General features: G+C 42.9%; 1 protein-coding gene across 2 annotated transcripts; it reads left to right on the forward strand.

Annotated features, from left to right (window-relative positions):
• Nucleotides 1–244: 244 nt before the first annotated feature.
• Nucleotides 245–27,118, forward strand: GMPR (guanosine monophosphate reductase). Of its 2 annotated transcripts, XM_087707420.1 has the most exons (9): nucleotides 264–746; nucleotides 7,269–7,388; nucleotides 10,006–10,089; nucleotides 14,832–15,005; nucleotides 17,424–17,505; nucleotides 19,957–20,063; nucleotides 21,440–21,482; nucleotides 22,602–22,761; nucleotides 26,018–27,118. In XM_087707420.1, the coding sequence occupies exons 1-9, from the start codon at nucleotides 660–662 to the stop codon at nucleotides 26,196–26,198; spliced, it is 1,038 nt and encodes a 345-aa protein (XP_087563546.1). In that variant the 5' UTR covers nucleotides 264–659; the 3' UTR covers nucleotides 26,199–27,118. The 2 variants fall into 2 exon arrangements, with proteins under 2 accessions (XP_087563547.1, XP_087563546.1); XM_087707421.1 differs by lacking the exon at nucleotides 10,006–10,089 and having other exon boundaries at nucleotides 245–746.

Consider the following 27,118-nt stretch of genomic DNA (forward strand, 5'->3'; position numbering starts at 1 on the left):
AGAAGAATTCACACCCACAACCCAGAAGAAGGTGGGAAGGCGAAAGAAAAAGGAACGCGCAAACAGGAGAAGCAGCTCCTGTTATTTCGCCACAAATAAGGAAGGCCTGAGGGGAAGCCGCCGTCTCTTCAGCCCTTCGTTCTCTCGCCGGCTTCCCGTCTGCAGCCCCGCATGCATGCTTGCTCCTTCCCGGGAAAACCAGCGCCGAGCCTCTCCCCGGTGCCAGCATTACAAGAGCTTCCTCCGCCTCCTCCTCGGTGTAGCGACGTCTCCGGCTGGCCGCCGCTGAGCTGCATTGCTGTAAGGAGCGCGCAACGCTCAGGCGCCAGCCAGAGCTGCAGTGCCGACCCGCCAAGAGGGAAAGCGAGGTCGGGCGAGGAACCGCCGGCGGGCAGCGAGGCCCCTCTGACCCGCCTTCGAGGCCATGTGCATGCCGTGCCGGCCCGCTCCTAATAAAGCGATGGGGCCGGGAAGCTGCCGCCCGCTTCTGCGCGCCCTATAAATATTCAGCCGGCCCCGGAGATCAGCTCGGGTGGCTTGTGGGCTGCCTGACCCCGGCTCAGAAGAGCAGCAGCCGCCTCCTCCTCTTCCTCCGCCGACACCACCGCGGGAAAAAAGCCTGAAGCAGCGCAGTCCGAGCGCCCCTCCGCCCGGCCAAGATGCCCCGAGTAGATGCGGATCTCAAACTGGACTTTAAAGATGTCTTGCTCAGACCTAAACGGAGCAGCCTCCGGAGCAGAGCAGAGGTGGGGGAAATTTCCAAAGGAGCATGCTTTCTTTTCCTTCTTTTCTTCCTTCCTTCCTTCCTTCCTTCCTTCCTTCTTTCTTTCTTTCCTTCCTTCTTTCCTTCCTTCCTGCGTTCTTTCTTTCTTTCCTTCCTACCTTCCTTCTTTCTTTCCTTCCTACCTTCTTTCCTTCTTTCCTTCGTTCTTTCTTTCTTTCCTTCCTTCCTACCTTCCTTCCTTCTTTCTTTCTTTCCTTCCTTCGTTCTTTCTTTCTTTCCTTCCTTCTTTCCTTCCTTCGTTCTTTCTTTCTTTCCTTCCTACCTACCTTCCTTCTTTCTTTCCTACCTTCCTTCTTTCTTTCCTTCGTTCTTTCTTTCCTTCCTTCTTTCTTTCCTTCCTTCGTTCTTTCTTTCTTTCCTTCCTACCTTCCTTCCTACCTTCCTTCTTTCTTTCTTTCCTTCCTACCTTCTTTCTTTCCTTCCTTCGTTCTTTCTTTCCTTCCTACCTTCCTTCTTTCTTTCTTCCCTCCCTCCCTCCCTCCCTCTCTTTCTACCCACCCCTTTAAAATGCGGCGTCCGGCTTCGTGAGATGCAACCCCCCCCTTCTTCTCTTCCTGTTTGCATTTCAGGCTAATGGCTCTTTTTGGGGGTGGGGGGGTCCCTTGATACGAAGTCAAAAGGCTTTCAGAACTTTCCATGCGTATCCCGGCCGGCGATGTCGGGCCCTGTGTAGCAGCTTCTGCTTTGGCTTGGCTTTTGTGTGTGTTTGCGCGCGTGTGTGTGTCTGTCTGTGTGTGTTTTGCCACCTTTTGCAGATTGCGATCCCAAGGAGAATCCTTAGCAAAGTATCCAAAAACCCTTTCTTCGCTTTGCTCGCCGGCGCGGTTGCTTCCAAATTTGCAAGAAGCCAGCAGAGATGGTGGGGTGGGTGGGAGGGATAGGAACCGACAGAAGGAGATCCAGAGTCGGATTGCATTGTGCTGGGAACTGTTTGTGGAGGAAACAAGTGACAAGGCAGATCGTTTTGCGGGCGGGAGGAGGGGAGGCTGATTCAAGTTACAAATCCTCCATGAGAGAGGCCTGGCTTTTCCTTGCGAGGAAGCGGGGCGGGAGAGGCGATTTCCTGGGGCCGGCAGGTCAGGTGTCTTGAACAGCGAAGGGCGCACCAAGACACGCGTCAAAGCGCCGGGGCAGAGGAGCTGGGCAATGCAATTTAAAAATTGCATCTTTTTTGTGCTTAGCAGAAAAAGCAAGTCATGCATTGGCTTTTTAGCCTTGCAACATGGACCGTTTATTTAGTTCCACCCAACGTTTAGCCCTCAAAAGAACGCTGAAGAATCCCTATTGACACCATCGACATCTTTCCAAGCGTAAAGATAAAAAAAAAGTGAAAAGGTCACCTTGGACCGTCATTGGAAGCGACCCTGCCTTTTGTCCGTGCATCAGTATTGTGGGACCAGGCTTTGATCATATAAGTTCAGTGGGTCTCCAACCTTGGCAACTTTAAGACCTGTGGACTTCAACTCCCAAAGTTCCTCAGCCAGCAAAGCTGGCTGAGGAACTCTGGGAGTTGAAGTCCACAGGTCTTAAAGTTGCCAAGGTCAGAGACCATTGATGTAGTTGGAACTGGCCATTCCCAGATGAAGGCTTGCAAAGCAGGTTTTAAAAAAAATAACTCTTTGGGATTGTGGGACAGGGTATATAGATCATGATTGTCCAACTTTTGGGCTTGTTTGGGCCTCACTGAGTGAAGAGGGTTTGTCTTGGGCCCACATATAAAATATAGAGTTAATGTAATAATGTTAAAAGTTTACCATCTTTTTTTTAAATTTATGAGTCAATATGTTTTATTTTCATTTTCATTTCATACAGTCACATATATACTGTGCATAACCGGGGCCATATAACATTGAGCAATAAACACAGCCATCCTTGTCAATAATACTCCCCAAAATACAAACCCAATATACTACTTCATACACCCTTTCTTTCACCCCCCTCCAACTTTCCTTTCTCCCCTCCAACATTCCCCTCTACCCTACTTCCCCTCCCCCTCTATCACTCCTCTCTCCCAATATACTCCCTCCCTTCCATCTCACCCTCCCTCCGATCCTCTCTCCCACCCTCTCTACCCCTCTTTCTTCTTTCCTTCTGCTCCTCCCTTTGGTGTATTTCTACTATCTATCAATATATTCAGCTTCCTATTTTTACACTAGAATTAAAAAAGCAACAGTATACAAGTACAATCATGTTACTTTAAAATCTAGCACATACTATATTTCGCCCCTCCCCCCTCCCCCCTAGGACCCCACCTCCCTTCCCCCCCACCCGACTTCCCAGAGCCCGTACACGGTATAGCTTTTTATCAAACACAGTCTAAAATATATTAAAACCAAGGAAATTAAAAAAAAAGAAAAAAAGAAAAAAAAGTCAGTAAAATCTCTTCGTTGAACTCAGCTTCTTGCCCTTACACAAACTTTAAGCAGTTTACATTTTTCCTAATCTTAGTTGTTTGATTACCTGCAGGATTTCCCCAGAGGTTATTTGTTGGTTCAACTTTTGCCTGTACTCTTCTCTAACTAGGGGTATTATCTTTTTATCTAGGTATCTGTCTATATCTAAACCCTTAATTTTGTCCCCTTTGTACAATTCTGTAAAAAAAAAAAATTCCAGGAATGCCTTTTAAATCTCCTGTTGAAACACCTCCTTCCCTCTATAACACAATTTGGATACATTTCAAATTTTTCTTTTAATTTCCTCTTCCAATTCTTTTCGTTTTTGCCCTTGTTTATGTCTATGTATTTTGTTTATATTCATCAGTACTCCTCTCATATATGCTTTACTTGCATCCCCTACAAATTCTATGAATGCACCCTTATTCGTATTCAGAACAAAGTATTCAGATAGCAATTTTTTACAATCATTAATATACTTTTCATATCTAAATAAACTCTCATTCGACCTCCAAGATCTTCTTGCCTGCACTACCCTTCCCAATTCCATCCAGACTGGGTTATGATCCGAAAGGACCCTCGCTGCAATCTTTGTCTTCTTCACCCTAGAAAATAAATCATTAGTGATCTGTATAAAATCAATCCTTGAAAGGGGTTGATGTCCATCAGAAAAAAGGGTGAAATCATATGCCTCTGCATTTCTTTCTCGCCAAACATTTCTCAATTCGAAGTCGTCCATCAAGTCTTTTTCCCTTCTAGAATTAGGTCTAATGCGATATATCTTCCAAAGGGATCTGCTTCAACTAGTTCAGCCTTAATGTCTTTTCTTAAATATACAACTATACCATTTTTCTTTTCCGTAACAGAGGTCACAAAATATTGACCAAGTTCGGGGTTGAACAAATATTTTTGATCAGTTGATTTGATATGAATTTCTTGCAGACAAATTATATCGTTCTTGAACTGTTTGAGATAGTGAAATATTTTCTTTCTCTTCTGTAAAGAGTTCAGACCACAACTCCTTGATCAATGGCCGATGATTATTGAGGTTGTTGCAATGTACCTTGTTTTCCCATTCGTCTGGTAGTCATACGGCTAGATCTTTGTTCCCTGACCCCTTGCCCTTCCGGAAGGAGGAAATGGTGCTTTTTGTCTGGCAGTTGTGTGATTTGCTGTTTATCTTGTCCTTCTCGTGGTCTTTCTCCAGATCCAGATGCAGATGATTCAGGGTGTCCCACCTTCAGGATCTTGTGATAGAAATCTCGGGCTTCCCATACAGAGTTGAGACGATATTTTTGCTTATCAAATGTAATTATAATACCAAATGGCACATCCCATCTCTACTGTATCTGACGGTTTACCATCTTGTGGGGCATTACTAGCTGTCCAGGGTTGAATGCAGCCCATAGGCCATGGATGGATGGATATTGCTGGTTTAGATCAGGTGCCTCCAAATTTTAAGACTTGTAGACTTGACCTTCCAGAATTCCTCAACTGGCTGGGGGAATTCTGGGAGTTGAAGTCAACAAGTCTTAAAGTTGACAAATTTGGGGACCCCCCCTGCTGTAGATGATTCATGGTCAGAATCCCACTGGGAGTCTGGATTTCCTGGCACCATCTCTGTTTTGGGCAACTGCGGGTGAAAATGCAGGATTGGCTTCTCTGCCTCTTATTATGCAGATTATTGCAATATCTTTGATTGAAATAAAATGATTTGTATAATTAACAATTATTGCTACGTAGCATTTTTTAATATACACTATAATTCTGAAACAAATTACCACAAGGGGAATTATTTCTGGAATATGGTTTCCATATTGATCCAAAATGACCTATACCAGTAATGGCTAACCTTCTTGTCCTCACGTGGTGAAATTGTGCGCACACGCATAATGCAATGTGCCCCGCCCCCCTGCGCATACCCGTGCTTCCCCCGCCCCAGACATGCTCATGACCCCCCCCCCCACGTGACCTATTTTGGTCCTAGCAGGCCTCCCTGAAGCCTCCTGGGACCAAAAATGTGCTGCGGGGAGAGCACTGCACGTGCGCACACACACACACACACACACTACCCCCCACCTGCCATGCTTGCATGCGCAACCTCTGCCCCTGTGCATGCACACACATCTCCCACAGCAGAGACCTGAAAATCAGCTGGTGGGAGGTGCGTGCGTATGCGCAATGGAACTGAGCTGGGTTCCGTGTGCCACCTGTGGCACGCGTGCCATAGGTTCGCCATCACGGACCTATACTATAGTTTTTTCTCATCTGGAAAAGACTTTGAAAGATCTTCTAGAATTGGAGCCTTTTTAATTGAAGGAGATTGGAACTAAAAATAATTACAATCCACCAGGCCATATTTGATAAATTTGTGTTCATTTTAAGTCTAATCACCACATAATCTTGAGCATCATTCACAAGTGCAGGTTGCCAATGAACAGTGGCTTCCAGTGAAATAATATTAAATATTTCTTTTGGTATAGTATGACCAATGTAGTATTTACCTATGGAGTCCATCTGAGCCTTTGAATTTCAAAGTAGGCCCTGTTGGATTCTATATGATTCACTTAAATGTTGGAATAGAATAACCATCAGCCTGGACCCTGCGCTGCTTTTCTCTTGACTCTTGATTCTTTCTGTATTGACTCTTGATTCTTTCTGTATTACGACATACAAGATTTAGTCTTGTTCTTAGGATGTATATTGGATTCTGAACTTGCAAAGGTGACCTCCTTCCCATTTGAATATTTCCAGGTAGTCCTTTACAGCAACAATTTTCACTCTACCTCTTTTTTATACTTGCAAACCAGTCTTTCAAGTTGTGCATTCGTACACCAAATCAGAAACTGGTTTTTTTTGCTCTTTCAAGAATTGAGTAGCTGATGGAAAAGTCAATACAGCCCAGTAAAAATATTTTTAACCAGTTCACTTTTGTTAGCCAGGGATTGGAAAGTATGTCTGAATTACAAATCTACCTTTTTTTTGTGAGCATGTGATTCTACGGCTCACATTTGCTGACAAGTTTAATTATCTGATTTAAATTTCAGGCTTTTCTTGTGGTCTAGGTCAGTTGCTTACATGGGATCAGTGGTGGGTTTCAAAAATTTTTAGAACCTCTTCTGTAGGTGTGGCCTGCTTTGTGGGAGTGGCTTACCAGCCATGTGACCGGGTGGGAGTGGCTTGCCAGCCATGTGACAGGGTGGGCATGGCCAACTTGTAAAAAGGGTGAAACTCACTTAATAACACTCTTGCTTAGCAACCAAAATGTTGGCTCAGAAACTCTGGCATTTGAAGCAGACAAGTCTTAAAGCTGTCAAGTTACAAGACCCTTGCACCCCTAACCCTTTAGAAAAAAACAACCCCAGGGGTATTCAAACTTGACAGCTTTAAGACTTGTGGACTTCAACTCCCAGAATTCCTCCTCCAGTCATGTTGGCTCAGGAACTCTGCCATCGAAGTGTGCAAGTCTTAAAGCTGTCAAGTTACAAGACCCTTGCACCCCTAACCCTTTAGAAAAAAAAAACCCCAGGGGTGTTCAAACTTGACAGCTTTAAGACTTGTGGACTTCAGCTCCCAGAATTCCTCCTCCAGTCATGTTGGCTCAGGAACTCTGCCATCGAAGTGTGCAAGTCTTAAAGCTGTCAAGTTACAAGACCCTTGCACCCCTAACCCTTTAGAAAAAAAACCCAGGGGTGTTCAAAGTTGACAGCTTTAAGACTTGTGGACTTCAACTCCCAGAATTCCTTCTCTCGCTCTTCATCTTGATGATGTGCAGACAGGCGGGGGGAGGGAGCTGGAACCGGTTCTAAACAGAACTGTAGATTTGTGGAACCTCTTCTATAGAAGAGGTTAGAACTGGCAGGAACCCACCCCTGCATGGGATCCTTTAACAACGTTAGAAACAAATTGGCTGGCTATCTCCTTCCTTGTCATTTTAGGACGCTGAAGCATTTATTATGAGATTGTAGGTACTATATTTATGTAGAGAAATAATTATTTAACATCTGTTACCTTCGTGCACTTGCATTTTCTTAACTTTATGACTTAATTCTGCTTTCACACCCAAAGTAAAAAAGGTGTTGTTTTTACAGGTAGATCTTACACGTACTTTCTTCTTCCGTAACTCCAAACAAACCTATACAGGCATCCCCATTATCGTAGCAAATATGGACACTGTTGGTACTTTTGAAATGGCACAAGTTATGGCTAAGGTAAGTGTTTCTTAATTCTCTTAATTCTTAATTATCGTCTATAAAAAAAAGAAATGAAAAATGACATTAGTATTAATTTCAAGTCATTGTAATGATGAAAGAATTTTTCTGAATTTATTTTATTATCCAACAGCCCATTTTTCTCCCTCAAAGAATCCTAGGAACAAATACATATTGTTTTGATAAGAATCCCCAAGATTTCCTGAGTGAACTTTTAACGCTTGCAATGAATTTCATTAGAATTTGATGGCATATACATTATGTGTAGAAATTTTGCTAATCTTAATATAAAATTTAATTTACATAATTGTATTGTTGCAGTCTCCAAGATCAAAACATCGGTTGTCTCCATTATAACTCTTGAATGATTGCATTGAACGTCAAAACTATATTTCTAGTTTTACTATTATATACAATACAATATAATAGTATAGATAGTATTTCAGGTGTACGTGGAAACTGAATTATAATGTACATTTCTAGTTTGCATAATGCATATAGTCCATATTCTTCTATGTAAGCCAGAGTTATCTGCTCCTTCCCATCTTTCAATTTATATCCTGTTCTTTGATTTATTGATCTCCAAATAATTAGCACTAAAAATATGATGCCACTCAAAATAAAATTAAAATAAGTGCATCATACATTCAGAAAATTACTTGCAGGCATACAGGCATGCTTATCGTATTATACTCTTTCAAGATACAATTATGTGGAGTGTAGAAAAGGAGAAAAAATTACTAAGCAAAAGAAATTGAAGGCCTAAAATAATTTTTTTAAAAATCATTCGCTATAACCTCTCTTTATCTTTCTTTAAATGATATTTGCTTTCATTACATTCATCCATTACTTTATCCACTGTCTTTTGATTTTTATCTCTATGGTTGAGGATATCATCAACTTTGTCCAACCATATTTTTCTCACTATTCCTTTTCTTTTTATTCATTCATTTTAATTGTGATTTGATCTTCATTATTTCTCTCTATTTGTTGAAATCACCTTAGTGTACTTCTTGTCTATTGGTTACTCCATTTTATATTGAGTCCAATTAATTCTTGACTTTTATATTTGTTTGACCATATCTACTTCTTAAACTGTTCCTGTTGCAATCAAGTTTTTAATATGTTTCTCTTAAAGAGTTCCAATGCTCACTCTCTCTAGGCTGCAATCCTTGCAACTTCATGTATTTATTTATGAAAAAATTTATGACTGCCCAATTCTCCCTCAGTGACTCGGGGGAAGGGGGTAACAAGGATAAAAACCAATATAAAACCAATTAAAAAAACAATAATCTGCACTCCCTTAATGTATGCTCTTTAAACAGTATTTTCTTTTCATATTTTGTAATAATACTTGAGAGACCGCCTTCTGCCAATTACATCCCTGCGACCGATAAGATCCCATAGATTAGGCCTCCTCCGTATCCCATCGGCCAGCCAGTGTCGGCTGGCAACTACAAGGAGGAGGGCCTTCTCAGCAGTAGCCCCGACCCTTTGGAACGAGCTCCCCGTGGAGATTCGTACCCTCTCCACCGTCCAAGCCTTCCGCATAGCCTTGAAGAACTGGCTCGCCCGTCAGGCCTGGGGATAGGATAGTTACCCCTCCCGAATGATGAATGTATGTTGCTTGCTATTTTATTACATGTTTCTGTCTTAATGTTTGTATTCCCCCTTCCCAGTTTTGTGTGAGCCGCCCTGAGTCCCCTCAGGGAAAAGGGCGGCCTACAAATACTAATAAAATTCTAAATTCTAAAATTCTAATAATTCTCTCATGTGCCCTTTTCCTCACACACAACTTCTTCTGCTTGGTTCACCGACAAAAGGGCGAACGACAAAAGCGCGCCCGACTAAACCGCGGTGACAAAACCGCGAGTTCTAAAGCGCGCCGACGAATGAGCGCTGAAGCACGCTGACAACAGCGCGCCGACAGAAGCGCGCTGTAACCCTAACCCTAAACCTAACCTTTACCTTAACTAAAATCGCGCTTCTGTTGGCGCGCTGTTGGCGCGTTGATGACATCGCGGTTTTAGCGCCGCGGTTTTGTCGGCGTGCTTTTATCATGCGCGCATTTGTCGGATCACGCTTCTGCTTTATCATTTCACCCAACAACTTTTCTTTCATACGTCCTATTTACCTCATGCTTGTGTCGTAGCCTGTACCAGTTCTTAGATAAGAAAAGCATTTTTCTCAGAGTCATGTTCTTCTCTATTGGTGTCTTACTATAAGTACTAAATTGTTATGAAGTGTTGCAGGCTTAGCATCCACTCCTATAATGTTTGAATTCAAGTAAAGTTTGCAAATAATGCCAAGATTCTACTGTTGTGGAAATTTATTGCAATTACTGATGAACAGAATTCACATTTCAGTTTCTTGAATCCGGAGGACTAATGACCTTGAAAGGAGCATTCAGGCAAAGGCTTTAGTTCCTCGTTGTCACTTTCACGTGTAATCTAGGCTCTCTGCATAGTTTTCTATTTCAGTTTTGAGTTCACACCTTCCTATCGTTTAAACAAGAACCCTTCATGTATTTGCAATGACGTCATGGATCTTTGTTTTGTATGTGTGCATGTGTCTACATCAAACAATGTAATTATAGCATATTTGTTTGCCTTTCTAGTACACCATGTTTACTGCAATACACAAGCATTACTCTCTAGAACAGTGGAAGCTGTTTGCAAGTGATCACCCAGAATGCATAGAGGTACATTTTTTTCCACAAAGTTATATATTAGACTGCATTTTCTGAAACATTAGAAAAACCGATATGCCATGTACTGTTTGCTAGAGAATGGTTTATAAAAGCATATGCTTCCAAAACATACTAAACCAATGGGATGCATGGTATTCAGAGGTGGGTTTTACGTAGTTTTACTACCGGTTCGCTGCACACTGAAACTGTGCGTGTGCGCGCACCTTCCGTGCATGTGCTTTGCTCATGTGCAGGGCTTGCACACATGCACACGGCTTAGAAAAAGTGGCTAAATAGGACAGCATAGAGCCAGGTCGCCACTATCAGTTCGCCTGAACCAATCCGAACCAGCTGAATAGGGCCGGATTTTCCTATAGGCTAACTAGGCTTCAACCTAGGGCCTCAAGATCAAGAGGGGCCTACATTCAAATTGTTAGCAAAATTAAAATTACACTATTCTAAAAACAGTGAACACTGAAACACTGAACCGAAAATAAGGAGAAATTCTACGCATATGACTAATAAACAAGCATAAAAATGTATTGGTTAAGATCGTTCCAGCGCCGCGGCAGTTGGGGAGCCCGCCCACGTTCCCGGCACCGGCAGTCGGGCGAGAGGCGCGGCCGCTCCCAGTAGCCGCCCTGTCGACGCGGAGCCCACCAGCGGCCAGGCAGGTGAGGGTGAGAGGGCCGAGCCGAGCAGCTGAGCGCAGCAGGGGAGGCGGCTGGCCTCGCTGCCTTTGCCGCAGAGCAGAGCCGCCCTCCGTCGGGAGGCCAGCTATATATATTGATATATATTGATATATATCACAGTAATGATGTATTTTATTGTCTCTCATGTAATTTACAAACTTAAAAATGGGAGGTGAAAGGGCCTCATAAGTGGAATAGCCTAGGGCCTCTTTTCATCTAAATCCAGCCCTACAGCTGAATACCACCACTATTTTATTAGAAGCACCCAGTGTTATGGGTATAGTGATGCTTGCAGAAATTGGAGTGCACATGTGGATGTAGGGAGGCTGCCCAATAACAAAATAACTGGCTGAGGAATTCTGGGAGTTGTCCTCCAGACTTAAAGTTGCCAAGGTTGGAGACCCCCTGCACTAGAACACAAACAGATGAGTCTATCCTCACCATCATATCTAGCACAGCTGGATACTCTGGATCAGGGGTGGGTTTCTCGCCCCATTCCAACCGGTTCAGTTGGAACGAGGCTGGCGTCGTCCTCGTGCACGTGTGCAGTGCACGCGTGCGTACTAGCATCTGTGCGATGCTCCAGCTGCTCCTGGAGGATCTCGCAGGCGCTGTATGCGTCCTGCGCATGTGTGGAAGCGCAGAACTCATCAAAACCAGGTAAGGAACGCGGGCGGGCGGGGTCCTTCGCCGTTCCCGGAAGTTACTTACTTCCGGGTTCGCCGACCAACCGGTTCGCGGGGACCGCCACGAACCGGTTGAAACCCACCCCTGCTCTGGATGCACAACAGCTCGTGCTTCCAAACAAAGTGGTGAACTAGAATTATATTGGCCATATTTATTTTCTACAAATAACATTTAGAATTGAAATGAAGCCTTGAGGCATTCTTAAAAAGCGAAAGGATAGACGTTTAATAGGATGCCAACTTCTTGCTGGTAATTACTTTTAATTAAAATAATATGTAAAGATAAATGAAATGGGACTGACAAAGAGCTTGAAGGGCAGAAGAGGTTGTGTTTATAGGTACTTTGGTACTAAGGCATCATTTTGGTTTTATTATATTTTTATTTCCACATCATTCTAGCTAATGCATTCCGGAAGATCAAGGGTATGATGTATAATATAATTAAAATTAATATTTTAGAACACTGGAAAGATGTGTGCATATCTAAGTGAACATGTATAAATTTATGATTCTGTTGTACAATTCTTTTCATGTGTCTTTACAAGTAAATTCCCTCTGAAAAAGACTATTTCGGCTCTTATCTTAGCCTGAACAGTGTGGAACAGCAAAACATTAATGGAATGTAAAAACTGAGTTTAAATTATTAAAGAGATCAATAGATGATTTGTTGGCAAAGTTAGATAACAAGTGTACACAAAATGTATAAGAAAATGGTGTATCGATCAGTGGTAGTCTGTGAAAACGGCTGCAAACACAATATTTTATTCAGGCAAAAACATTGAGATCAAGTAGAAAGTAGAACATTGTGCAGTGTATAAAACAGTGTTGGAAAAGAAAGCCCAAACAAACTTTTTAGCTTTGTAAATAAAGAAATGAGAATTTCTATAATAATGACAATTTATTCTAAGTGGCAAGGAAGCAAATACTTCAGACGAATAATAGAAGATTGCACTGGTAGAACTTGCTAACTAGTGTTCCTAAAGATAAACTACTGATAAATTAGCAAAAGACTTTCATTAATTTTGGAGATTTCCAGGCCAAAACTCGAATCCCTCTCTTTTGTCCCACAGTATTCAATCTGAAAACTTCTTGTTTCAATACTTATTTTATTTTGGGGAATGGAGTGTGCATATGCACGTGTGAAATCATAAAGTTTGAGATAGGGTAGTACAGTGATAGCTAACCTTTTCCAGACTGAGTGGCCAAAGCGCGTGTGTTTGAGCGCGAATGCACGCATGCCCCCGAACCCCCAAAATGCAATGCCCCCCCCGCATACATGCACCCCGTGCATGCGTGGCTGGGACCCAAAGACCATCTGGCTGGCAGGAGGTGTGTGCATGCACGGCAGAGTTGAACCGGGGTGACGGCTCGCGTGCCATAGGTTCACCATCACGGGGGTAGTGTGATTATCTTCAAGGGGTTGATAGGGGAAGGATCAAGAACTTATTTGGGATAATGTCGGCTTTAAAAGTTATATAAGGGCTTTATACATTGGTAGCCCTTTGACTTTTGCCTAAAACAGTCTAGGAGTTGCTGTAGGAATCACCTGCTGTATATATTCAGCCTGTTGATTTTATGCAGGGGTGGGCTTCAAAAATTTCAGCAATGGGTTCTCTGCCTGGTTACTGTGTGGGCCTGGCCATGGTGGGAGTGGTCTAGTCAGCCTCCTGCACCATGGTGGGGCCCCCGCTTTTGCCATGCTCAGGCTCCAGAGGCTTTCCTCGAGCCTCTGGGAGGGCAAAAACTGCTTCCCCCAGGCTCTGGAAGCCCTCCAGAGGTTGGAAATGGGCCCGTTTCCGGCCTTCCGGAACTTCCGGGAAGCCCATTTTTCCCTCTCCCCGAGCCTCTGTGGAGGGGCCCTACACTTACCTCGTATCCAAAATGGGCCATGTGGAGATTCCTGGGAGGGGTGGGCAGGGCCAGCCAGAGGTGAGATTTGGAGGTTCTCCGAACTGGCTATAACTTTAGCTACGGATTCTCCTGAACCCGGGCAAACTCGTAGCAGCCCACCCTTGATTATATGAACAAATCTTTTTAGATCAGTTGACCTTTCTACATATTTGCTGCACTAGTCTCATTATAACACTTAGATAAATGTAGTAACTCAGAGATAGGTCACCATGGAGCAGATTTGGCTCAGAAAATGGATGTAACCAGAGCAATAGCAATAGCAGTAGACTTATATACTGCTTCATAGGGCTTTCAGCCCTCTCTAAGCGGTTTACAGAGAGTCAGCATATTGCCCCCAACAATCTGGGTCCTCATTTTTACCCACCTCGGAAGGATGGAAGGCTGAGTCAACCCTGAGCCGGTGAGATTTGAACCGCTGAACTGCTGATCTAGCAGTAGCCTGCAGTGCTGCATTTAACCACTGCGCCACCTTGGCTCTTAGTAGAGAACAGATAAAACCAGATATATTCCTGAAGGTTAAACCTAACTCAAGAGAATATAAAGGTACCTTGGACAGTCTTAAGTTCCTGTTCCATGATTGGGTTTTGGCTAACTAGGGGCACCTCAATTTAAGAAAAAAATGGCCAGATCCTAGGTAAGGACATCCATTTCTCCCTTATTGCAAAATGTTATCTTTCCAAATGCGATAACTGCTCTTCATAGCATGTTCACCAATCTCTCCAAGATGAAGGGATAGGCTCTGTTTTATATGTAGGAGGTCCCAGGCTTAATCTTTGTCTCTTCCAGATAGAGTTGAGAAAACGCCAGTTTCAAGTTCTGCAGAGTTTCCACTAGTCCATGCGGAGGGCTCTTGGGACAAGACCTTTTTCCTATTTAAAACTTGGAAATTTCTCCTTAACAAATTGTACGGACTCACCAAATGTTGGAAAAATGTAGGGTACTAAAAATACCAAGGAGGTTCTTGAACGTTGCATTACATTTTTATCACAAAAGAGACGCAGCATACATGGCAATAAATAAAAGGGAAAAGTTGTAGCGGAGAGCATGGCTCACATGCATTAGCAATAGCAGTTAGACTTATATACCGCTTCATAGGGCTTTCAGCCCTCTCTAAGCGGTTTACAGAGTCAGCATATTGCCCCCAACAACAATCTGGGTCCTCATTTTACCCACCTCGGAAGGATGGAAGGCTGAGTCAACCCTGAGCCGGTGAGATTTGAACAGCCGAACTGCAGAACTGCAGTCAGCTGAAGTAGCCTGCAGTGCTGCATTTAACCACTGCGCCACCTCGGCTCATCCTACATTGTAGCTTTGCTGTGTTCCTAGACCAACAAACAAACACCTTGAAAATCCACATATTTAATGGTCTTAGGCATTTTCCCCATTTGGCTTCTTCTGCAAAGCCATATGAATGCTTTTGACCTTGTTTCTATAAAAACGTGTAATTGTGCTCATCTTTTTGCAGCATGTAGCGGTGAGCTCAGGCAGTGGGCTGACTGATTTCGAGAAGCTGATAAGTATCATCGATGCCATCCCTCTGATCAAGTACATCTGCCTGGATGTGGCGAATGGTTACTCCGAACACTTTGTGGAATTTGTGAAAGCTGTTCATGTCCGGTTCCCACATCATACCCTCATGGTAGGAGTTGGAGAAGTTGGGAGATGGATAGGCTTGTAATTTTGCAAAAGAGTTTCTTGATTCTGGCAAATGTGACCCATGTCCTGTGTCTTAGCAAGAAGGGACCCTAAATAATAAAATATGAATTTAGTATGTGAAAAAATCCAGGATTAAATGCTAGATATTCCTGTATGAAAACGTGCAGCCAGTCAGTAGAGGCAACATTGAACAGAATTGATGAAGGGTTTGATTTTGCATATTATTGTTGAGATGATTCAAACTGCTCCATTCCATTCAAGTATACTTTAGGAAATGTTATACGAGAGAGTCTCCCAACACTTTGAGAAGATGTTGATAAAATTCTGCAAGATTTGTAGGATTTCAAGAAGCCAACATTTTTATTTTATAAAGGTACTTTCTCCCTGGCTCAGCTGATAACGGATCAGAGCCTGTGGCCTAATGGCTAAGACGTCTGCCTAATATGTAATATAGCTCAGGTTCAAATCCCAGTAAGGGTGTGGCTAGCTGATGAGAGCTAAATAGCTTGAAATAGATCTATACTAGTCTCCCTTTATTTATTTATCAGCACAAATAAAAACACAAATATAACAAAGGCAACAGTAAAAATATTGGGTTTCTGTCATGATGGACTCTTGTGACGAGCCGATTGACAGGGAATGGAAGCAGTTAGCTTCCTCCCATAATTGGGGCATACCAGGGGTTGTGACTTTTTATATAATTTTGTATATTTATTTAAAATGCAGCAGGCTGTCCAATCTAAAACAACCTTAAGTGGGTTACAGGAAAAGAATAACTAATAATATACAGTATTATATTTGCCGTCATGTCTCTTTTTATTTAGAAGGATAGAAAAACATTTAGGCCTTATGGGATAGGTTTGGATATAGATCTGAGCACAACACAAAGATTGGCATGTTTTTTAACAGGATCATGTGTTAAATTGTAATGGCAATTATGTCATCAGTAAGTTTTAGAACGAACTAGGGATTTGAACCTGGGATCTTCAACTTGACTCTGTATCATACAAGATTTAATTTTTTATAAATATTTACAATATAATTTCAAAACAAATAATTTTGTTTCAAGCATTGTAAACTTATTAAAAATATTCAGAAGTAGTAAGAACACAGAGGTGCATGGTTGGTGCTTTCCCAGTCAGTAACAACATTATTATTAGGCACACCGCACCCTAAGCTTCTGGGAGGAAGGATGAGTTAAAAAAATAACAAAAAAAAATGTGCATAAATAGAGTCAAAATTATGTAAAGTGGTAGACAGATAAAGGTAAAGTTTCCCCTTGCACATATGTGCTAGTCATTCCAGGGGACTCTAGGGGGCGGTGCTCATCTCCGTTTCAAAGCCGAACAGCCAGCACTGTCCGAAGACGTCTCTGTGGTCATGTGGCCGGCATGACTAAATGCCGAAAGTGCACGGAACACTGTTACCTTCCCACCAAAGGTGGTTCCTATTTTTCTACTTTTATTTTTACATGCTTTCGAACTGCTAGGTTGGCAGAAGCTGGGACAAATAACGGGAGCTCACTCTGTTACGCGGGCACTAGGGATTTGAACCGCCGAACTGCCAAGCTTTCTGATCAACAAGCTCAGCGTCTTAGCCACTGAGCCACCGCATCCCTTGAGCCACTGCGTCCCTTATGCATTTTAAATGCTAATAGAATGCAATATTGCCTGTTTTGTAATTGAGACCCTTTTCGGAAGGAGGAGTTCAATGGGAGTTTCATGACATTGAATAATTCAGTCAGAAATGCCAAGATTTTGTCTTAATGTTTCTGTTTGGATTATTAATCTTTCTGGCCTACCGTATTAAGCAAGCTCTCCATTCTATTAAATAAAAGTGTTCATTGTACAAAATGGATTATAAGAAATGTTTGTATTTGCTTCGTACAGAGTTATGACTCTGATGATGTTCCCTTCACTTTCAACATTTGAAAAAAATGCAGATAAGAGATACTAGAATAGGGATGGCGGGGGGGGGGGGATACTTAGGTTACCAGAATTATCTGGCATAGGAATTACAAGGTCCAGTTAATGCCAGGGCAAGGAAGCCGCCTATTTTAATGGAAATATTTGTTTTTACGGGATAGAAAGTAGATGTGTCTTGCACTTGCTGATCACATGAAAATTTAGGGTGTAAATCGGCCAGGATTATACTGATTGCTGAACAGGGCATTGGATAATCACATTCCCATTTTAAAAGAAATTGTGGTTTGGAAAATAAGGCAATTTTCTGCATACATAATGCAGTGAGAATGCACACTTTATATGCAATCTGCCCAGAGTGGAAGGCAGGTTAAAAGTGGAAGGAGAGAGAAGGAAGGAGGAAAGGTAATATATTTGCTTACTACTGCAGTCATTCTGGATTTATTCATTATTTGCAATGATTTTGGCTTTTATTTCAGGCAGGCAACGTAGTAACAGGAGAGATGGTGGAAGAACTTCTTCTGTCTGGCGCAGACATTATTAAAGTAGGAATTGGACCAGGTAAGCTGGGTAGAAGGGTATATTCTTGAATCTCCTGGTTAACATTTATGCCCGGAGTATTTTCTTTGCATCCTTACTGCATACATATATTAACAAATAGATAACAAGAGAACAAAAAAGCAGTGCCTGATTTGATGTACGAATGGACGAGTTGGAAGACTGGCTTGCAAGTATAAAAAGAGGCAGAGTGAAAAGCTTTGCTGTAAACACTTGAGTTTAATTATATTTCTTTTTCTTATGCCTTTAATTTCTTTGGCTTACAATTTCCATTTTTGTGCTCTGTGCAACAGTATTTCCCCCCCAAGGGAAATGATGAGTATGTACATATTTTGCAACATCTGGGGGGAAAAAAATAAGCCACTTCAACTGCCGTCACATAGTCTGGGAAAATATACATCCTGATAATGATGTGGAGGAGAAAAAAAACCCTAAATACCATAAGTATCCGTGTCCTAGAATAGATAAGCTTGGAACTGACTCAAAAGGAAGTGATATCCAGGGTTTCATTGAAGATGCATTATTGGAAGTGATTACAAAGCCCTTAACACAGAAGTATGTGGAGAACATTGCCAAACAACAGATTGGATTTGAAAAGGGAAAACTTCCAAAATTAGGGGATTGCTAAAAAAGAAGCTGAAAGACAAGACAGACTCAAACCTCTCCAGAGACATGCAAAGATGCATTCAAAACCACAATACTAAAAGCTCAGGGAGTCATAGCGCTTAGACTTGTATACCGCTCACAGTGCTTTACAGCCCTCCCATAAGCAGTTTTAGAGTCAGCATATTGGCCCCCAACAATCTGGGTCCTCATTTTACTGACCTTGGAAGGATGGATGTCAACCTTGAGCCAGTCAGGATCGAACTGCTGGCAGACAGCAGTCAGCAGAAGTAGCCTGCAGCACTGCACTCTAACCACTGCGCCACCACCTTGAATGAAAAGCAATCAAAACATGCCGCTGAACACTTGGCTGTTTTGACATCAAAATTCAGTGCTGTGGAATTTGGGTTTATGGGGGGTGCGGGAAACACAGTCTGAGAGAATGAACTTTCGACTTATGTGGAGAAGTGAACCAATAATCGATGTCAGCGTTGATACGGATTTCTAGCTGAAGGGAGAGTTGGATCTGGTGCCTCCAAGGCTTTCCGGTCCTGTTTCATGTCAAGAAAGAAGTCAAGAGGAGATAAGGGGTGTTTACTGGTTCTGTTGCTCTTATCTTTCAGTCTTTAAGAATCCTATCAAATGTTATTTTGGCTTTTGTGAATGTCGTATCCTGTCTGCTAGTAAACAGCTCTCTCATTCTCCCCCATCCCTATGATATTATTATTATTATTATTGTTCAATTGTATCACAGCGGCCAGTTGTTTCACCAAATTTGGCATTGGTTACTAGTCGGGCCCCACCCAGGGGCCTAGGACGTCGTAACGTATTTTCGTAATATGCGTGCAGATCCAAGCAGTGTGGCTTTTTGCATTTGACTGATGGTGATTTGTCAATTTTTAACTGTTTTAAATGTAATTCCAGTGCTTTTGGAATAGCACCCAGTGTGCCAATTACCACTGGAATTATCACTGCGGGTTTGTGCCATAGTCGTTGAATTTCGATTTTTAAGTCCTGGTATTTTTGCGATTTTTTCATGTTCCTTCTCGGCGACCCTGCTATCACCTGGTATTGCAATATCTATGATTGTAACCTTGTTTTTCTCAACCAGTGTGATGTCTGGTGTATTATGCGCCAGTATTTTGTCCGTTTGTATACGGAAATCCCACAAGATCTTGACCATCTGATTTTCGGTGACTTTTTCAGGCTGATGTTTCCACCAGTTTGTTGCTGTTTTAATATTAAAATTTTTGCACAAATTCCAATGGATCATTTGCGCTACTGAATTGTGCCGCAATTTATAATCAGTCTGTGCGATTTTTTTACAGCAGCTGAGTATGTGATCAACAGTTTCATCAGCTTCTTTGCATTTGGCATCATCACAGGATTTTTCGATTTTGGCCTTAATGGCATTTGTGCGGATAGCTTGTTCTTGCGCAGCCAGGATTAGTGACTCATTATTATTATTATTATTATCATCATCATCATCATCATCATCATCATCATCATCATCATCATCATCATCATCATCATCATGATGTGTCTGTATATGTGAAAAGGCTTCCGGAGGGGGTTCATCTATAAACTCAATTTCATTGAGGGCCGCATCAGGGCTATGAAGGGAAGGGGGAAGTGACTGGGTGGGTGTGGGCAACTGGGTGGGCGTGGCCAGCTTGACGCCATGCCCCAAACTGCTAGCACGTTTCCTCTTCGCATTGGGTAGATTAGGATGGCCCCGCGGGCCAGATAACCCCATCGTGGGCCTTGAAGTTTGATACCCCTGCTCTATCTGCTTTTCCTCCAAATCACAAGATGCTGTAATGTCATATTTTGTTTGTTCTTCATGCCTAGGTTCCGTGTGCACTACTCGGATAAAAACTGGGGTTGGCTATCCTCAGCTCAGCGCAGTAATTGAATGTGCAGATTCCGCGCATGGACTGCAAGGACATATCATTTCCGTAAGCAGGATCTGTGTTAAATTCCATCAGCGAAAACAATGAATCCTGAAGCCAAGTCCCAGTAACTAGTAATTGAGGGAGATTTTTCTTGGCTTTTTTAAAAGAAATTTTCTATTTGTTATTTTATTTAATAAGTTAACAGTTCACATCCCGGGTCAAAGACATGATTCTGCTCCTAAAGATTATGGAAGTTTTCAAATATTTGTTCCCTCTTATATTGTGTTTAGAAAAACTACAGAATACTGTATATTGAATGGTGGCTACTTTGTATGTTAGTTACCTGTCTACATGGTGAATCGTGAGTTGAGCATCTGTAAACCAACGTGTTGTATCATAGACTGTGTATATAATTCAAGACTACATTATCGTTGTTTACTCCAGTGCGTATGTTTAGTAACAAAATATTCACACTTGGTGCGAAGCAGCGTGTTGAAGGAAAGAATAGATAGGCGCTCCCATCTCACCTTTCTGTGAATGTGTTCAGTGTACTTTGCAATGTTTTATATTGGTTTTGTCATCTTATCAAAGTTAATTTTTAAAAAGCTACGTATTTAACAGCTTTCTATCCGTTCTGAAGGATGGAACGTCATGCTTAAGTACATCCTTCATTTTCTAATTTGTACAGAGAAATGAGAACATCAGACTTATAGAATACAGCAAAACAATAATTTAAAAAAAAACAGCTCATCAATCAGTCCAGAAATATTCTGGAAGTGCCATTGAAAAGCGAGTACATTTTCCAAAATACTATAACATATAAAACTCTCCATCAGTGCTTGCCATCCTCCTTTGTTTTAGTGAGATTAAATGGGTGAATTCTGGGGTGGGGGTGGGGGAAATTCTCCACATCCACAATAGTAATGCCGATGACTGCTTGTGTGGGCAAATATATATTTAATGATTAGAATAAAATTATGCTCTAAATCCTGTTTCCAGTACTCTTTAAGAAATCTGCATTCTACTCTGCCAAATCCTTTGAAGAGAGGCCAAATAGCAAATGGAATTTTAATCCGCATGTTGCTTTCGAGTGAGTGCTGATTCCTGGTGACTGCCTGGACAAGTCCTTGGAAATGTTCTTGGCAAGGATTTTTTTCGGAAGTAGCTTGCCCTGGACTCCTTCCTAGGGCTGAGAGCACATGACTGGCCCAAGGTCAGCTTCCTAGTCTGAGGCCTTAACCACTACGCTGTCATAATGCGCTTAGTGTATTGAAATTAAACCTTTTATGAGAAAGGGCGGATGCTGTCACTTTCTTGTTCTCGTTTCTACAAATGCTTAGGCTGAATCTTTCCAACACCAGCTAAAATTTTCAGGGTGTAACAGGAACAAATGGAGTTCGGTGTACTGACGACTTCTCTTTTCTCCATCCTTTATTCAGGATGGAGGATGCAGCTGTCCAGGAGACGTGGCCAAAGCTTTTGGTGAGGACTGACTGTTGCTGAAATATAGGAAATGCAACTAAAAATCGTTTGTTTAGCGACAGTTTGATTGGACTGAAAAAAGTAACTTAGGACTGTTTTACACACAACTGTTGCAACTTCCCCATGACCATGGGATCAAAATTCAGATGCTTGGCAGCTGGTTCATATTTATGATGGTTGCAATGTCCCAGATAACCTTTTGTGACCTTCCGGCAAGCAAAGTCAATGAGGAAGTCAGATTCACATAAAAAACAGGTCACTAACTTTGCAACTGCAATGATTCACTTAAGAATTACGGCAAGAAAAGCCGTAAGAACTCACCTAACAACTGTCTTGCTTAGCAACAGAAATTTTGGGTTGAACTGTGGTCGCACGTCGAGGAGACCCTGTATATATAATGCTTGAATTGATATGGAGATTGCAATTATGAATGCAGCCCTGTATTTAAACACTGTAATGCGCTCTACATGGGGCAGCCCTTGAAGAGCATTCGGAGACTTCAGCTCGTCCAGAATGCAGCCACGCGAGCGATTGTGGGTGCACCTCGGTACACCCACGTTACACCTATCCTCCGTGAGCTGCACTGGTTACCGATTGGTCTCCGGATACACTTCAAGGTGCTAGTCGTCACTTATAAAGCCCTTCATGGTATTGGACCTGGGTACTTGAGAGACCGCCTGCTGCCAATTACCTCCCAAAGACCCATTAGATCACACAGATTAGGCCTCCTCCGGGTTCCGTCTGCCAGCCAATGTCATCTGGCTACTACCCAGGGGAGGGCCTTCTCTATGGCGGCTCTGGCCCTTTGGAACGAACTCCCCGCAGAGATTCGGACCCTCACCTCTCTCCAGGCCTTCCGAAAAGCCGTTAAAACCTGGCTGTGTCGGCAGGCCTGGGGTCGATGAGTTCCCTCCCCCTCTCGAATCGTGTGGCTGTTGGTTGTTTTTAAATGCCCTGTATTTTTGTAGTTTTTGTGTTTTTCCCTTCCCCTCCTTGGGTTTGTGCGCCACCCTGAGTCCCGCAGGGAATAGGGCGGCACATAAATAAAATGAAACTCAAACTCAAACGCTATTTTGTGTTGGCTTAACCAATCCTATTTTTCCTTCATGCCCCTCACAGGAGCTGGTGCTGATTTTGTGATGCTGGGGGGCATGTTTGCAGGACACGATCAATGTGCTGGAGAGATTATAGAAAAAAATGGCAAAAAAGTGAAGCTTTTCTACGGGATGAGCTCTGACACCGCTATGAAGAAGCACGCAGGCGGTGTTGCAGATTACAGGTATGCCTCTCCCTTTCCAGCATTATACGCATCGTCACTTCTTGAAACTCTGGTTTTCTCCATGTGGTTTTCCCAGCAAACAGAAATGCAGCCCTCTGCACTGTGCTTCACATGGGGATGCCTTTCAAAGCCATTGGGAAGCTGTAGCTGGTCCAGAATGCAGCAGCGTGGGTAGTAATGCATGTTGCTGAATGCAGAACTTGAGTTTAGTAGATGCCCAACAGAGGTGGGTTCCTACCAGTTCGCACCGATTCGGTAGAACCGGTTCGTCAAATCTACCGAACCGGTTAGAAGAGGTTCCACCAGTGGACCCGGAAAGCAGGCCACACCTACAGAAGAGGTTCCAAAAAATTTTGAAACCCACCACTGCCACACACACACACACACACACACAGACTGACAGAGAGAGAGAGAGAGAGAGAGAGAGAGAGAGAGAGAGAAAGAAAGGAAGAAATAAATGAAAGAAAAAAGAAGGAAAAAGTGAGAGATGAAAGAAAAAAAGGAAAAAGGGACAGAGAGACAAAAGGAAGGAAAGAGAGAGAGAGAGAGAGAGAGAGAGAGAGAGAGAGAGAGAGAACGAGAACACATGGCCAGCAAGCCACTCCCACAGGATAGGTTCCAAAAAATTTTGAAACCCACCACTGATGCCCAAGTTCAAGATGCTGGTTATCATCTATCGGGTCCTGCATGGCACAAGACCAGGTTACTTGCACGACCACCTTTCTCCTGTTGTCTTCTCCTGTCCCTGAGGTCACTCAGAGTGGGCATGGTCCAAGTCAGTGGTGGGATTCAATTTTTTTTACTGCCAGTTCTGTGGGTGCGGCTTGGTGGGTGTGGCTTGGTGGGCGTGGCAGGGGAAGGTTACTGCAAAATCCCCATTCCCTCCCGATCAGCTGGGACTCGGGAGGCAGAGAATAGATAGGGGCGGGGTCAGTCAGAGGTGGTATTTACCGGTTCTCCGAACGACTCAAAGTTTCCACTACTGGTTCTCCAGAACTGGTCAGAACCTGCTGAGTACCACCTCTGATCCAAGTCCCTTCTTTGAAGCAAGATGACTTCAGGAAATACGCCTTTTCTCTGGCTTGATCCTGCCTTTCGAAATAAGCTTCCCCTGAAATTTGAGTGGCCCCGACCCCACTGGTTGTCCACACAGCTCTAAAGACCTAACTTTTCTCCCATGTGCCGGGCCAGGATGTGCTATTGCTTCCAGGCCTGTATGTTGATTAGAGTTGACTTTGTTGTTTAACTATGTTTTTGCATAGTGTTTATTTTCTTCTTTGATTCTGAAAGGAACGGCTTTACTAATCAGATAATAAAACAAGACAAGATTTTATTGTTGGAGGAAGTTAAGATGATGGCCAAAATATGACAGAAGCCCCACCCCTTTTAAATGCCTGGCATAACGTAGGTTAAAAAAAAAGGAGTGGGACTTCCACCACATTGGTTGACTTGATTTATTGCTACTACTCCCGCCATCACCCAGACGGTTCCACCACAAAACCGCGTTCGACTAAAGCGCGCTCAACGAAACCACGTAGCTGACATCATCACAGGGCGACAACAGCGCGGAGACAGAAGCGCGCTGTAAACGCTAAACCTAAAATTAACCCCTAACCCTAAACCTAACCCCCCTAAACCTAACCCTAAACCTAACCCTTAACCTAACCCTAAACCTAACCCTTAACCTAACCCTAAACCTAATCCTAACCCTAAACCTAACCCTTAACCTAACCCTAAACCTAACCCTTACCTTAACTTGAATCGGCTTGCTTTCAAAGCGCTATTTAAAGCGGCCTTCTTTCTCCGCGCTGGCTGTTGTCGCCCTGTTGATGACGTCAGCGACGCGCTTTAATCGGGCGCGCTTTAGTCGAGCGCGGTTTTGTCGTGCCACGCACCCAGACATTCCCAGATGCCACATACTTGGCCAGTTGCGGAAGTGCAGTCACGCTAATAATCAGTTGGAAGTTTACTTGAGAATGTCATCACACCTCCTGGCATTTGAAAATTAGATTCTGACAACATGGAATATGCATGATAGTCACAGAACAAAGTTGGGGTGATTTCATTGGGCTTAGTGGTTCTAGAGTGGTCCGCTCCATAGATAATAGTGGGGCAGGAGCACTTAAGGTCAGGACTACTGAAGATTAGGATAATTGTGGGACTTTCCCCCCCTCCCCTGCCCCTCTCAAACCCAAATATTTAAGATATATATGAAAGCATTGGGAGGCATCTGTTGATTTGGAGCAAATTAACATTAACATTTGGGGGATATACGCATCTCTAACAAATTAAATGTGAATAATTCTTATAGTTAAACAATGAAACAACATCTTTGAAGGGTTACAAATACACTCACAAGTATATTGTGAGAATTTTCATAAGAAGCAAATGGGTGTTAATTCTCTTTAAAAATACCCTTCTACAAACACACGTGCATATGCTATCTAGATTAATAGTAAGTACAGTGAAGAATGTCTATGGTTACCTTCCAGATGGTTTTATTTCAAGCAAATATATCTGTCTTTAGATAAAATAGTCACTATTTGGAAATAGCAACAGCATTTAGCATTATACATCACTCCACAGTCCTTTACAGCAGTGGTCTCCAACCTTGGCAACTTTAAGACTTGTGGACTTCAACTCCCAGAGTTCCTCAGCCAGCTTTGCAAGTCATGCATTGGCTTTTTAGCCTTGCAACATTGATCGTTTATTTAGTTCCACCCAACGTTTAGTCTTCAAATGCTGAAGAATCCCTATTGACACAATCGACATCTTTCCAAGGGTAAAGATCAAAAAAGTGAAAATGTCACCTTGGACCGTCATTGGAAGCGACCCTGCCTTTTGTCCCTGCATCAATATTATGGGACCAGGCTTTGATCATGTAGTTCAGTGGTCTCCAACCTTGGCAACTTTAAGACTTGCTGGCTGAGGAACTCTGGGAGTTGAAGTCCACAAGTCTTAAAGTTGCCAAGGTTGGAGACCACTGCTTTACAACACTCTCTGGGCAATTTACAATGCCAGCATATTGTTCCCAACAACCTAAGTCCTCATTTTATCGGCCTTGAAAGGATGGAAGGCTAAGTCAACCTTGAACTCCGCCAAGATCGAACTCCAGACTGTGGGCAGAGTTTGCCTGCAACGCTGCACTTTAACCGCTGTGCCACCAGGGCTCTGTATTTTCATAATATGTTTTCAATAGTTTTTAATTCCCGAGAAGGCAGTCCAGCAACGCAAGTGACGTTACTTTCCTTTTCAGAGCTTCAGAGGGCAAAACAGTGGAAGTCCCCTACAAAGGAGATGTAGAAAATACCATCCGCGACATCCTCGGTGGTCTCCGTTCTGCTTGCACGTATGTGGGAGCCGCCAAACTCAAAGAGCTTAGTCGAAGGACAACCTTTATTCGAGTAACTCAGCAGCACAACGCAGCCTTTTCTTAACCAAAGAAGAAAACCCCGGGCCTTTGGAGATGTGAAATTTGCTACGTTCTGTTTCTCCTCCACTTCATTTCATCGTCATCATCATTATTATTAATATTATTATTATTATTTGCAGAACAGGGAGGTGATTATATTTCAGATTTAGGAAAGAAGCAGGTTGCTTAATACCATTGATTGTTTGTAAGGTTCACTGACAAATGCGCGCACGACAAATGCGCACCGACAAAACAGCGGCGAGAAAACCGTGACGTTGAAATCGCGCTGACAACAGCGCGCCGACAACAGCGCGCCATCAACAAACAACGTGAAAACAACGTAATAACCCTAACCCTGAACCTAACCCTAACCCTTACCTTAACCCTAATCGCGCTTTTGTGGGCACGGTTTTGTCGGCGTGCTGTTGTGGGCGCGATTTCGACGTCGCGGTTTTGTCAGCGCGCTTTTGTCGGGCGCGCATTTGTCGGGTCACGGTTTGTAATGGTTGAGGCCGGGCCTAATGAGAACAAGCCATGAACTGTTTCTGGATCCAGAGTTTGTTCGGTGGCATTCTTTTTATATCCTTGTCTATTTAAGTTAAGAAAACTAGAGTGATCTTTTGGAACAACCGATCAGAGGGACTTCGATGTCCATTCATAAAAGCATTTGTATGTTGGATTTGCCATTACCAGAAAAAGCAAAGCCATTCACAGGATTTTATATTTCAAGTTTTCAACTGCTCTTGTAATGTGTGTGTGTGTTGAAAATCAGAAGAACAGGAAACCTTCAGTGCATTGATTCTGCTCCAGTATGTCACCTTGGAATAGCACTTAATTAAAAAAAAAATCTGTTTGATTTTCACAGAGGCATCAAGTGCTCAATTTTTAACGTGCGCTGATTATTATAAAAGTTCTTAAAATGGTTGATTAAATAGTTACACTCCC

The sequence above is a fragment of the Thamnophis sirtalis genome, unplaced genomic scaffold, assembly GCF_051295495.1.
Source record: "Thamnophis sirtalis isolate CommonGarterSnake01/CBP01778 unplaced genomic scaffold, rThaSir2_p1.2 scaffold_2, whole genome shotgun sequence".
NCBI classification, from domain to species: domain Eukaryota; kingdom Metazoa; phylum Chordata; class Lepidosauria; order Squamata; family Natricidae; genus Thamnophis; species Thamnophis sirtalis.

Coding starts and splice junctions, on each gene's coding strand:
- GMPR (XM_087707420.1), top strand. CDS start 660: ATGCCCCGAGTAGATGCGGATCTCAAACTGGACTTTAAAGATGTCTTG. Junction 15,006..17,423: donor TCCCACATCATACCCTCATG/GTAGGAGTTGGA, acceptor CTTTTATTTCAG/GCAGGCAACGTAGTAACAGG. Junction 17,506..19,956: donor TAAAGTAGGAATTGGACCAG/GTAAGCTGGGTA, acceptor CTTCATGCCTAG/GTTCCGTGTGCACTACTCGG.